We start from the raw sequence: 14,519 nt of genomic DNA, 5'->3' as shown, positions 1-14,519 counted from the left end.
AACTCACAAAAGAATGTAGTAACACACACAGAAGCAGAAAGAGGCAATGATTCACAGCCAAGCGGGAAAACATTCTGTCTGCCTTTCACCAGAATCTGTGATTCAAGAGTATTTAAGCAATTCAGAAAATTAGTACTTCATGCAGTAACACTGGGGAAAGAAATGCTGTGATGACTGGCGCAACTTTCTTCCCCACCAACTACTGCTTTGGTGTTGTCTGTTGTATTGAATTTTGTGGAAATGGTTTAAACCAGTGTGTCTCAAATGTTAAAAAATTGTAACTCTTACTAAGTGTTCTGACTCAACCCATTCACTCCAATTTTGAAGCCTCTTTGGGTCAATCTGCCGAGCAGCCTGATGCGTTATCTCATTTCCACCCACATGGGTGCTATACTCAACCTCACGTCTATTACACTTCCTTACTTCGCACTCTCGATTTCTCACAGATACACACTAACCTCTTCTCCCACAACACTTTAGCCAGTACTAACTCAGTAAACCACTCAGTATCCCCTTGCATCCCCAAGGGAGGAGGACTTGCCACCCTCCATTTGAGAAACACTGCTTTAGACTGTTAATCCACTCAGTGTTGCATGCAACACAACATGCACACACCACAAACAGATTTACTGAATTATTGTAAAAAGCTAAAATGCCATGACAAGTCCTCAAAGTTCAGTGAAACACGGGACTCACAACTAATTTCCATACAGATCACTATTCAGTGGTGAAGTGTGAAAAGAGTGCAAGTTTCTTCTCTTATAAAGATGTACTTTAGCAAGTATGATCAAATGTAATTTACGTTGCTTATAAAAGTCTTTGTTAAAATAGTTTGTTGAAACTGCACAATTCACAATCTGACGGAATCTTCCAAGGCTCAAACTTCTTGATTCTCTGCAGGTACAATATAAGTTTTAAGTGTAATCAGCAGGCCACACCTTCTGTTCAGAAAACTAATTTAACAGTCAAACAGGACAGCCTGCCACACAACACATTAAAGGAACACACGACAAGATTGTCTACTTTAACAAACAAAAAATTAAAATATATGACACTATGGGGTAGACAAAACAGTTTGGGCAAAGGATCTGCCAAGACATTTCATCCAGTCTGTGCTTCCACTGTGCATTCATTCACCAGTGGGGACGACTATAGGTCACAAGTATGTATTTCCTATCTCTGTTCAAAACAGTCCCCACAAAAGCTGTTCACTAGCTCTTTTATCTATGGTCCTCCAGAAGTTGTCAGACTACAACTACCATTATCCCTGATCACTGGGCATGCTGGCTGATGGGAACTGTAGTCCAACAGCATAGAGTGCCACAGGATTCAAGCAGAAGCTAAAGTTTAAAATATTGACACTTTAACAAGGGACATATTGTGAGTACGCCTTCTTCATCAATCCCTCCAGTTATAGGACTAGTTTGGACATGACTCTAAACTGTGGTTTAGACTTAAAAGCTATGGCAAGCTATCTGGCTCTTTCTTCTTCCCTTTTCTTTCATGCACAAGGAAGAGGAGATTGGAAACTATGGATTTTGATTTTAAACCAAGCAGAGTCCTCTCTTGTGTCTGAACTCTGGCAAGTTCTAACTCTAGTTTGTTCAAACCAGTTTTAAAAAATAGCAGGAAGCAGAGAGTAGGAGCAAAGTTCTCTGAATGGAGAGATGTGGAAAATGGGGAGTCATCCAAGGATCAGGACTGGGAACTGGTGCTTTTTAACTTGTTCATAAATAATCTAAAGTTATGGGTAAGCAGTGAAGTAGCCAAATTTGCTCACCATACCAAACAGTTGCAGGTCATTGCAACAAGAAGATTGTGAAAATCCCCCAAAGGACTTTTCCAAACTGAGTGAATGGGTGGTAACATGGTAAATGCATTAGTAAGTGCAAATTAATACATGTCAAAGGCAAAAATCATAATTTTGCATATACACTCATGGAATGTTAACTGGGTCATTAACTCATGGGGTTAATGACCATGAACAAGACCTTGGGGTTGTAGTGGATAGCTTGATGAAGGCGTTGAACCAGTGTGCGGCAGCTGTAAAAAAAGGCAAATCCCATGTTGCTACACGAGGCAGCGATGGCCACCAACATGGAAAGCTTTCAAGAATGATTGGACAATTTCATGGAAGTTAAGGCTATAAATGGCTACTGGCCATGGTTGCTATGCTCTGCCTCCATGATTGGAGGCAGCAATGCTTCTGAATACCACAGGAGGGGAGAGGGCTCTTGTGCTCGGGTCCTGCTTGCAGGTTTACCACAGGCTCACCTGGGTAGCCACTGAGAGAACAGCATGCTGGACTAAATGGGCCATTGGCATGATTCAGCAGGCGCTTCATACGCACTTAAAATCTTAAACTCTGCTTTGATCCTGGCTTATCTGAACTAGCCAGAGTTTAAACTAAAATGCTCAAAAGTAAAACTGAGACCTCTGATTAGTTTAAAAAGTGGGTGCTTCCTATTTATTTCCTCTGGTGTGCACCACTGGCTCAATATAGCTCAGGACACTGGTTGTTCGGACCCAGAGAGCCCTACACCTGTGACAAGCAGCAGAAGTACAAACAACTATGTGTTGGTGTTCTATTTAAATAGGTCCAAATAAAGCAGCTTAGTTTCCTAGAAGTATCTTCTGCTCCTCGAAGAAATACAATACTTAACAATAAAAATAGCACTAATATAATATATGGGATTGGATCCAGACTCACTTAAGTTGGCATAAGTTCTCACTTGAATGAATGGGAATCAACTCAGCTATATTTAACTTTTCACGCTGATTTAAATGGGATCTAAGATCAAATAAGTTTGGATCCAACTCATTGTTTCAGATGATATGGATAGCATGATGCACATTTAAAGGTGATGCAGCTGCCTTAGCAGTAACCAACAAGCAACTATTGCACTTCAGACAGTGACTGAGTTGAACCATATTGAAAGTGATCCAAGTGGTTGAAATGGTTGCCAACCGTAATCTCTTGACATATGAGGAGCTCGGTTACATTTAGTGTGCACAACCTAGCAAGGCCTCAAACTAACTTGCAACATTTCCCCTTCACACAGTACACATGGAGTGTAGCTGCGCTGGAGTAAAGACTTGCTTGGGAAAATACTTAATAGCCTTATTTGCAAATAATGGTAACCAAACTATGGCTTACCAAGACCCATGAAAGTGCAGGTTCGTGCAGCTGCTTTGCTCCTCTCTGGTTTATTACATTCCCACACCAAGTTAAGCCAAGTTTTGACTTGGTATATAGTTTGGGTTTGTGGTTTAAACTCTCTCCTTGCCAACCAATACCTGAAGAGTAACCTTCAGTCTTGATTCAAACAACACAGTAAGACAAATCTTGGTTTGATTTAGCAAGGAAATATAAAAAGAAAAACTAGAGAGGATCAATGCAGCCCCAGTAAGCCATAGTTTGGCTTGCCATGATGTGCAAACCAGGTTATTATATATATTTTAAAAAGTACAGGCATCCAATAGGAGAGCCATATGTTGACCGGGTGAATACGGACAGTGTGAATACTCTGAATTTATTGCTGCTTTTTGCAAAATACTGCATCCTGAAAATATTTCCTGAAAATTGTGTGTGAAGCTGGAACTGAACAGTAGAGATAAAAGCCCTGCTGTATCGTTTGCAATAACAGATCTTAGATGATGTAAAACTCAGATGCGCCAACCACCACAACACACAGTAGAAGTACAAAACCAAAAAGGTCAGTTAATTAGTATACAGAAGCACATCCAAAATATTTCAGCATAATTTGCATAACTGCAAGGATTTTGTAAAGCGCAAAAGCTGGACTCAGCACACATTCTTTATAAGAGTAAAGTAGGGGGGGGAAAGGTTATTATCAATCATGCAATAAGGTTAGGGCTCCAACAAATATTGAACCAACTTACTCTCTACAGAGAGTTCCAACACAGGGGACAGCATGCAAAAAGAAAAGAAAAAAAAGGAGGGAGGAAGGGAGGGAGGGAAGATAAAACACACAAATTAGTTGCCATCTGCATAGTTCCTGTATGAGGAAAATGTGATACATGGGTTTTAATATGATTAAGTAAACAGCTTTGCTCTGAAATTTCCAATTCTTGCAAAAGCACATAGGTCTCTCTTCTCTGCCCGATTCACTCTTTTAAAACCAAAACATTTGAATAAAAATACAGTTTTTTGAAAGCAATTATTTAACATTTGGGTATGGATGGATTCAAGCATTACAATTTTAACATACATATTTGAGCTGTATTATATTACTCACTAAAAACATAACATTTGAAGTGCATATACATCTTTTTTTTTAAACCTCAAGTACCCTGCAGAAACTTTTGTCAATGAACTATGGCCACTCATGGCCCCCTGAAGCATGTTTCAGCATTGCATGCCAGGTTAAAGACCCCATGCATTAGCTGCAAAGGATACCATTTTAGTGGGTACTCAATGAAAGTTTATTGTGTTCCTATGAAAATTTCACATTGTGAGGCATCCTTAATGGTACCCTAAAACAACACAACGGATGGTTAAGTTAAGTCAAGGGTCCGTGAGAAAGGATCTCTAATTTACATGTCTGATAAGGGAGCAATTCCTCAGTGTTTGCCATGAAAAGCTTCAATTAAACTACAGTTTAAAGCACATATTCAAAAGCCTGACAAAGCAGTAGACAGAGCAATAGGCCAAAAGAAAATTAACACTGAAGGTATCGTATTTCTATGATGATGTCAATTATATGCAAGATATACTTTGTGTTCTGATATAACCACTTTCTGCAGTGTTCACTAAAATTTCTGAGCACTTTAAGAGAAACCATGAACATCATTTGAAAACGTACTGATTCTAGGGTCTATAAGATAAGCCTATCCTGTGGTTGGTCAGGGACAGGTATTTCTTGCATTGGTGACTCTAAGCTCTAAGTATGTGTGTACATATTTGCATTGTTATAAATACCTACATATCTATATTTACACACATACTCATCCTAATCGATCTACACACCTACACACCATTCAACAAGTTTTTATCACTGATCTTAAATTTTAAGACATTTGTTAATCCTACATTTGAAGAGAGTAATTAAAAAACCCTAAAAGCTCCATTTGAATGTACAATACTCAAAAGCTATATTCTGTTTCCGCCCTCTTTTGTTTGTGTAAGGTGAGTCAATATTGCCATTAAATCAAAAATTCCAGAATTTATGAATCCATTCATTTGCCTTTGGCATCTTTTGTGTTCACCTACTGACATCTAATAATCCTGCTGCCAGCGACATACATGAAATAAGTTACTTATGTTAATTCATTAAGGAATCCATCTATATCGTTTAATAAGAAAAAAACAACCCAGATCTATAATTATGTGGTTTCCCCCCCTCCTCCTGTGCCCCCCTCCCAAATCCACTTTGGAGGGTCTGGAGAATCTCCAAGAACAGGGGTGTGTAAGGAACAAAGAGGGTGAAATGATTGTGCTGATGGAACAATTTCCTTAATGCTAAGCTGCATTCCGCCTTAAATCTTTCCCCCCTTTTTTAAAAAATTGCCATTCCCACTACATATAAGAAAAACAATGAAAATGAAAGGGAATATGTTTCATAAAGTGCAGAAGCCACCAGAAAATTTTGGAACAGTCTAACATTTCAGTTCTAAAGCTTTCTCCTAGAAGCAGAGAGCACAGCTGTTGTTTGTTAAAAGGTAAAGGGACCCCTGACCATTAGGTCCAGTCATGACCGACTGGGGTTGCGGTGGTTGTGTGTTATCTGCTGAACCCTAAGGTCAAAGCTTTGGAGACAGACCACACTACTCCCTACTGGGGAGTTTTATTTCACTCTTCTTTCTGTTTTATCATGAAATGTAGATTTATCTGCTTTCATTTTTAACACTTTTACTGTGTGGTGTATTCTTGTTGCAGCAATTAGATTTTGCTCTAAAATTGGCTATGATTTGTACCTTGCTGGGGAGGTAGCAAAGGACTGTGTGCTTTATAACTTAGTAAATCTTTTACTGGAGACTTTTACTGACTCTGTGAGAGTTATCGAAATCCCCGCATCCGCCAAGCTTCTGCTAATTAACCAGAAGACGGGGTGTGTGTGTCTATGGTCTTGAGCACCATTGCTTGTGCTGTGGTGCCCTAGCAATGAGCTGAATTCCATTTAATTCTTTGTGACATAGCCACTCCTACATACATTCCACTGATAGCAGATACTGGTATTCCTGTGGATTTTTATTTTGTAATATCAAGCAAAGATTTAGCATGGTGATCACAGTGTAAAAATCAAAGTATGCTGGCATAGCATTACAACACAACTTACTTGAGCTGGGTGAGGGGATACGGAATTGAGGATGGTGAAAACACGGATAATGGAATGGGTGGAATTAAAGTGTGGATGTAATACTACAGGAGCATTGGGGGATGACTACAGAACTCATGAAGCAGGGTGATATGTGGACGATCCAGTATGAATTCTCTGCAAACACACTATTGATGTTTTAATGTTGCTGCATACTCCTGCGATAAAACTGTTAGGATTCCTATGCACTGGCGAGCTTCAGCCAGGCTAGTGTAGTTACTGGGCTTGTTCCCAGGAGAAAGGAGGTCCTTATCTCCCTATGCTCACGTGATGTTTTTCACTGTACTCTGTACACTTTCTCTTTCGGCTAAGCAAGATGCCGGACGCAATGCTGTATCTCTCTTGCTATATTAAAGTAGTTAAACACTACTGATTCCTGTGTGTTGTTCTTCAAGCTGAAGGCAATTGCAATTTGCTCTAGCTTCTGTTAGCTGTGTGGGGGCAGACTAGCACCTGCCCCCCCCGGCTACGGAGTGCTAACAAAAACAGCAGTTTGAATGGGCCCCAGATCACACCGCTTTCCACAGTTCCCCAACCTACAGTAGCTACAGGCCTAGGATAACTTTTCTTAGGAATCAGTCCCCCTGTGCACAATAACTTGAGAGTAAGCTCAGCTAAACACAGGTGGGACGACTTAGCTGTACTAATCTGCAGAGATGGGGCAGAAAACCCTTTATACCTACAGTGACACATCACTCCAGTTAAAGAAGCCAACATTTGATGCCTGTGATACAAACATTAAGTCCCCCTTAATGCAGTCATTTTATGCTTCCTTCTATATGGTAACAACAGCCATGTGTCAGGCTGAGAGCTGCTGACTGGCCCAAGACAGGAAGTGAGCAAATACAATGAGTTAAGTGAGTTCAAAATGTAAAACTCAAGTGCTCAGAGTATTTTTTTTTAATTGTCCACAAAAGCTTATGCCATAAGAAATTTGCTGCTCTTTTAAAAATCACATGACTGATTTTTGTGCTACACTGTTTCGTGTTATTTCAAGAATTTGAATAGCCACGAGCAACCAGGATGCAGTTGCAGAAGTTGGCTATCTCCATGGTTTGGACAAAACCCTTTCTGAATTTCTAAAGAGGTCATGAACACATGAAGGGGTGGCATCTCCTCCTCCATACACTAGTGTACAGCTATGTGCAAGTACAAATATATCCATGTATGGGTATTGTCGGTGCATTCAAGAGCTCAGGATTCCTGACTACTTGGAGAAGAACTTTCTAAAAATACAGAGCTGTATTCATGGGGATAATTTTAGGCATTACAATGAACGTTCTACCTGAAAAACAGTTCTGAGTAGATATTCCTCCTTTAGCAACAAACACTGGTTTAGTAGAAGGTACTATCTGATTCTATCTTGTGCCTCTTGTACCGTTAAAGGATTGGGCCACTGTTAATTAAAATAATATGAGGACACTTGGAAGTGCTTTCTGTCCATCAAGTATTTAAGTCTAAATCTATGGCAGCATTCTTCTAAAAACCCTCCGGTGTTCATAATCGCTATGGAGCAAAACAGATACATACCTTGCTATGAGGATCAGCAAACATCCTTGTGAAGATTTCACACAACCTTTTTAATTCAACGCGACTGCCAAAATGACATAAGACTAATTAGTAAATGGCAGGGTAACGTTATGAGCAACTTTACAACAACTTTTAAAAATGAGTCGGTGAAATATTTTACATTCACTAACATGTTAGGCAAGGTAAACATGCTTATGTTTTAGACTCAGAACTATAGCACAGAATCAGAAAGTCCAAGTAAGGGTCAACAACTGTCTGGGGGGGGGGGGAATTATCTACTGTTGCTTACCTGCAAATCTCCATTCTCCTTGAGAACGTGTGTGTGTGTGTGTGTGTGTGTGTGTGTGTGTAGAGCCGGGAGGAAGGGAGGTTCACCTCAGGGGAATTCATACTTGGGTGGGGGCGGGGTAGGAAAGGGAGTACACGAGTCAGTTATTTATTGTTTTTAAGCCGCTTGGAGATTCATTTGAATGAAAAGCGGCATAGAAATACAATAAATCAAAATTAAAATCAGTGTCCCAATACTTCCTCTTAATGACCATTAAGGTATCATTGTTATGGCATGTATAGGATCAAGATTTGAAAGTGCTTTATGGCTCTACTATTATCCAGAGCCATTTTAATGCTCTACTTGTGAAGGAATGTGCTCAACGAAAGCTAAATGTGATGCTATCTATTCCTTACAGAGACCTTTCAATCATCTTTGAAGGAAATATCAAGCGTCCCAAAGCACTTCAAGAAACTGATGCCAGTTGCTTTCGTTTAGTTTTGCAGTAACAATGGACATTGCCTAGCAAGTTATGAACTAGGAAGCCAGTTGACTTTCTTTTCCTTGCTGTAGAATTCATTAGCTGGAGAATAAATATCTGCAGAGCTTTCTCAACTACAAAATCTTTTATCTAAAATGGTTTTCCTACCTTAAAGTTCGCTGATTTTTTAATAAATTTTGTAGCCCCAGAAGACCTTCTTTTCTTTCTGACCAGTTGGAGCTTGCACAGCGATTGAGGACCTCGGCCACATCCTCTGTCTGCCGCATATACGTAGGGATGGTGCCATTCCGAGAGCTGTATGATCTTTCTGAGCAAGCACTGGAAGCATCGCTATTGGCATCATCATCGGAGTACATTCCATAGGATTCGTATCTCCTTCGCACTGGCTTTTTCTATTACACAGAGAGCATCACTTAAGGAACCATAACAAATTTGTAGCACCTCTTACGCAAATATCATGCGCCTACTCATATAGCAAACCTCCCTGATGCCATTGCCACCTGCAGCTACACCCGGAGCAGGCATCAGATTCATACCCCATCTCATTTCTCTCACCACACTGAACCTGAGACCCTCTGGTTATTTGAAAGGGAGACCTCCTCTAACCATGATCGTTTAATTTATTTATATAAAAACGGGCAACTTTACCCTCAAAAAGTGTCACTGAAAACTGCTTACAGAATATAAAACCACACAGCAATCACGTTGAAACGCACAGTTATCACACTAAAAGCAACAAAAAAGCAAGAGCAAGAGCCAAAACTATCAATAAATTGAATAGAATCAAAAGTGTGTTCAAAGAAAGACATTGCAGCAGTTGTAGTACAGATACTGAAAAAGCTAAATGATGTTCCAAATCTTGCTGTGCTTACTAGGTGGGGAGGGGGAAGTAAAGTTCAAACAAGCCTGTAACGTTAATCTCTTAACACAACGGGTACTTTGTATAAAGCAATAACCTTTCCCAGAAAGGGCACTAAGGTCATAAAGGCAAAATGTGCACTAATGAGCAAGTCCAACTATATTAGACTTTAAAAAAAATATTTGGAATACATGGAAGCTTCCTTCATTATGAAGTCATGCACCGTAGGACAAAAGGACAACAACATTTGAAACTATAATCATTTGGAAACGTTCAGCTCCTTAAAACAATTGTGAACCTGGGACACAAGTGAAGCTGACATTATGTATTTATTTAAAAACACTGAGCATTTTTAACAGGGAAACAAAGATTGTTATACCTTAGTCCGTATGTCTCCTAAGAGCTGAGTGCAATGCATTACAGAAGAAACAGAAAAGTTATGAGCACAGCTGACAACGGTTAAATAGTGTAAGCACATATGTCATTACCTCTAGTTAGAAATGAGGTCTGGGTTTAGCCTCAGGAACAAAAGAAAGCATAATAGTTTTAGCTAGATACACAACTGTGGACTCAAGCACCTTTTTTTTGAGGAGATGTAATCAGGAGCCCCCACAACAGGCTCCCTTATTGAGGATGGAGCTGTGAGGTGGGAAGCCATGCCTGGGCTGGGCCATCGGGGCTGGGGCAACGGCTCCTTCTCCTCCTCCTTCTGGCTGGCGAAGGGACGTCTATGTGCACCCCACCCCTGGTCCAGCCAAGACGGAGGGGGAGGACCCAGCTGCCACCCACCAAGGAGGGAGGAAGAGAGCATGACCATGCTCCTTTCCTTCGCTGGGCTCCAGCACATGAGGGAGCCCAAAGAGGCCCAACATTGCCAGCCAGCCGCAGCTCCACTCCTGGGTCAGGCCGCCTTCAAATCAGTCTGATCATACTGATTTGGAGCAGCAGCAGCATTGGTGGCGAGGCTCCCTTCCTGCTCTGCCCCCAGGCAGTGGTAGCACATGGTCCACCGCTGGAACCATGAACACCATCTTGAGCTCCTTGGAGGGAAGGTGGGATATAGATGTAACTAATACCGGTAACTAAACAGGAAAAATTGTAGACCAGTCTCTGCCTCCAAGCAGCTTACAATGTAAACCGGACGGCAGGGAAAACAACAGTGAACGATAAATGTACGTAAATGCAGTTACATGTACTATGGGAATAAAGATTAAGTTGTTAGGAATGGCTTTGAGGGGAAGGTAGATGAGTTTGAAGGAACAGAGACATAATGGCACGTATGGTCAAAAACAGAGCTCCATGTAATTTAGCAGAACCAATAATCAAATTTGACAGTAATACACACTGCAAAGCTTTTACATTGTCACCCCCCTCAAAAACAAACAAACAAACAAACAGACAAACAAACAAACACACGTGTAATAGACAAGATGCTCACCAAAGCATCTGCTACTGCTTCTTCCACATCGGAGCCTGTGTTCAAGACACGCATGGCACTAACTGATGAAGATAACCGACTGGACTGACTTATTCCAAAACCTGTGCCTGTCATAACAAGACAAAAGAAAATGTTCATCATAATCATCCTGGGAAGGTCAATGCCATATAAACTAAAATTTAAAGCCACTATTAAAAAAGTTTTATGCCTTCCAATATTTGGAAGCGGTGAAGCCTCAAAAAGGTTCATCTCATTTGTTCTGAATCTGGCTGCTTGCCTTCAACTCAACAAAAGGAACACTTAACTTGATTTATGAAGGGAAATGAATATATGCAGAGCCTACCATCAGTAACAGCCCTTGCCATAGACACCTGGTACACTCTCAGAAACCTCATGAACCAGATGGCTCAGGAGAGATACTGGCCATAATCTAGAAAATTCTACATGCACATTCCAGAGGAACAAGGGCAGCTAGAGTTCTCTTTCAAGTTTGTTAAAGTAGCTCCTGTTGCTAAAGACAAGCAATGGCTCGGTTTAAAAAGCAATATCCCTGTTTAGCTATCTAACTGCGGCAGCAGAAATTTCAAGGAAAGAGTGAACTGCCACATACGGTTTGCAGTGACATGTTCATGTTGGGTTGTGGCCTTAATATCCTAATGAAATTAAAGTAAATTTAAAGGCAGTTATTTAACTGTACCTCAAGTGGCAAAAAGAACAAAAAACATACTGTGTATACACAATTATGCAGGAGCTGAAGCAACAGCAACTATTTTCTTTTTTTCTATTAAAATGTGTTTGTCACTCTGGTGTTTTTTAAAACTATGAAGCAAATTAAGGGAATCCACAGTCAATACAGCCTATGGTATTACATATCATAAAGCTACATGCATTAATAAAGCTTTAGTAGTACAAGAATGAAAAGGAAAAGAAGGAAAAACCAATAAAATTCATCTTAAACTAAAGAAAAACTGCTGTGTGTGCGAGGAAAGGAAAACATTTTGCACTTTTATCTACTTTGAATATTCGAAGTAATGTACAGAAATCAATACTGAAAATGATAAAAAATAGACTGCACGAAAAATCAAATGGGGTAAAAATAATCCAGGATGATGGCACAGATGATAGCAAAGTGTACTCATCCTTCACCTGTAGCCCCATAAACATCTGGAGAGTAGAGGGCACCAGTGGATCTGGAGTGATGCCTGGAAGCTGCAATAACAGGATCATATGAACCCTATCTATTACTATAAAAGTATAGAACAATTGTACAGAGAGCGGGCAAAGCCAGGCAGCACTGCTTCATGACAAGAGCAACTAAGAACAGATTCACATCAACACTGAGTACAGGGTACAATAATCCTGTGATTATTGGCTCCCTGCCCACAGATAGCTTGTATGCAGCTTCTACTATCCTCATCTTCAGAATTGTGCTATTGCAAACATTCAACATTTATGTTTGTGGTAGATGTTAAAATCTTGCACATGTCAAGGGTTGCATTCAACTGGCTGATCACAGGTTGGTAGCTGACATGCACATAATTTTCATTGTAAAACACGCCCTAGAAACCTAATGGTCGTGAGATCAAGTTACATTTTCTGGAGAGGAGAGAGAAATAATTTGCCTTACATGAAAACGTAATAATTACAAGACTAAATCTAAAGACGCCTTTCGTATTTTTTGAAAAAATCTAAAGCCATCTGTCGATTGACAGAGCACACAAAATTAGGAAATGACCCAAAAAATTCAGCTAAGCAACCTATCTTTTCTGAGGTTCACAAAGTTGTCAACCTTGAAACATCATTTGGCACAAAACTTGATAGTTAATTCTTTTCATATATTAAGAATAGTATAATTTTAAAATCCCCCTTAGTCCATCTGTGTATCTAAGAATCATTAAAAGGACAGAAACCTTGAAGTTCTGATTCTGCTGGTGAACATTGAAATTAAAATGTATGAATTCATTTTTACAAGTTAACATAATTAATATTTTACATATTTCATTACGTAAATCACATACAGCATGCAACTTCCCCCTTCACATTTTAGACATAACTTAGTAAAAGGAGTGTAGCAAAAGCGTAGGGAACAAATGTGTTCTTTGTGTTAACATTTATTGTGTTAAAGTTAACAGTATACATAAATAAGTCCAGATTACATGATATTTCCTCATCAAAAATGTGAAAAGTAGCAAAGCTACCAATGGGCATTTCTTGCCCATTGATGGGGAAAAGACTGAAGGACAGGTTGCCTTAACTTAAAACAAATGGACCACTGGATGATAACTAAAGCAAGCTTATACAGAAGAGTGATTTCCAGGGTTTTGAGTTAAGCAGTGGCATTGCAGTGCTAAATTTTATAGAAACAGGAACAACGTGGCTCAAAAAACCCCTAAGTTATTTTAAACATTTCATCATTTATTTTTTTTAGAAAGGCAACGTATAAAATAAGAAAAAGAATTGCCAAGCAGTTAAAGCCATTGAAGGTAGTTCTTAAAAAGTCTGATCAATGCTCAACAAGGGAAATTTATTCAATTTCCCTGGATTAAAATGTTTTTAGCTTAAAGCAGTGTCAAACCACAAAGTGGCTGGCCTAGTATTAGGCCTTGAATCAGCGCTTGTGGTTTGTTTCACTCTAAACAAACCATGGTTGTGCTTTGTTCAGAGCAGGGATAAGCCAGCTCCAACTTGCATCATCCATGACCATTACTTATGATGGCTGGGGTTTATGGGAGATCTGTAGGGCACCACATTGGCTACTCCTGGTTTAGAGAAAAACAAACAACGGGCATGTGTTTGGACATAGTGCTAAGTGAACCGCTCTATGGTTGTTTCCCTGCTGGAGGAAAGGAGGAGTACCGTGGGAATACTTGAGCTCCATGCTCTAGTACGTAGGTCATGCAGAGACTTAATTTGTTTAGCTATAGTTTAATGGCTTTGTGTTTCATCCGAACGCAGCCACTAAATGTCAAATAAGCAACTTAGAATACTATGTCCATGAAAAAAGACTTTTCTTCTAGAAGTTATCTTGTATCTATGAAACGCGGAAAGGTTTCCAGTGCCAACATTGTGTTCCCACCCCGGCACTAAAGTAAGGTTTTGAAAAAGCTAATCTATAACTTGTTTCTTGACTGTGCTGTGAATCTGCCGGTTTTGCAGGGTAAAAAACCTAGCCATCTGAAACTGCATTGCCACTACTACACTATAAAATTACTAAATGCATTATGATTTTCATACTAAAGATCAAGAACAGGGAAAAATCAAAACAAATCTAGTATGGTAAGAAGGAACGGCTGATAAGCATGTGCAACACAAAAACAAAGGGCAAATCTTGATTCTCAGAAAATCAATTTTACAATCATTTGCACCAAGGAACAATCCAGAAGTGTGCGCCTATAATCAGAGATACTATAGTGTGTTTCTCCCAAACAGGTCTTAACCCCGAAGAACTCCCAAACTGCTCCTTGAACACCAGTTTTCAAAAGAAGTTTGGGTTTTAGTGCAAGAGCTGATGATAACGTTCCTGAGCGGGGGGGAATAGTATGTGTAACACTGAAAATGATTTCTCGTTTACAAGAGAAACTAGG

General features: G+C 39.8%; 1 protein-coding gene across 11 annotated transcripts in view; it reads right to left on the bottom strand.

Annotated features, from left to right (window-relative positions):
- CLASP2 (cytoplasmic linker associated protein 2) overlaps positions 1 to 14,519 on the bottom strand; it is a 132,534-nt gene that overhangs the window by 21,440 nt on the left and 96,575 nt on the right. For 10 of the 11 annotated variants that reach the window (XM_060280609.1, XM_060280613.1, XM_060280612.1 and 7 more), the window contains 3 exons: positions 10,936 to 11,042; positions 8,786 to 9,030; positions 7,869 to 7,932 (listed from right to left, as the gene is read on the bottom strand). In XM_060280609.1, the coding sequence (XP_060136592.1) occupies positions 7,869 to 7,932; positions 8,786 to 9,030; positions 10,936 to 11,042 (416 nt within the window). Of the gene's footprint in view, positions 1 to 7,868; positions 7,933 to 8,785; positions 9,031 to 10,935; positions 11,043 to 12,081; positions 12,145 to 14,519 lie in introns of all 11 variants that reach the window. The other variant, XM_035129742.2, reaches the window with a different exon arrangement.

Source organism: Zootoca vivipara, chromosome 12, assembly GCF_963506605.1.
Source record: "Zootoca vivipara chromosome 12, rZooViv1.1, whole genome shotgun sequence".
Lineage (NCBI taxonomy): Eukaryota > Metazoa > Chordata > Lepidosauria > Squamata > Lacertidae > Zootoca > Zootoca vivipara.
Note: the sequence above shows the minus strand (reverse complement) of the source record. Positions and strands in the feature narration are given on the sequence as shown.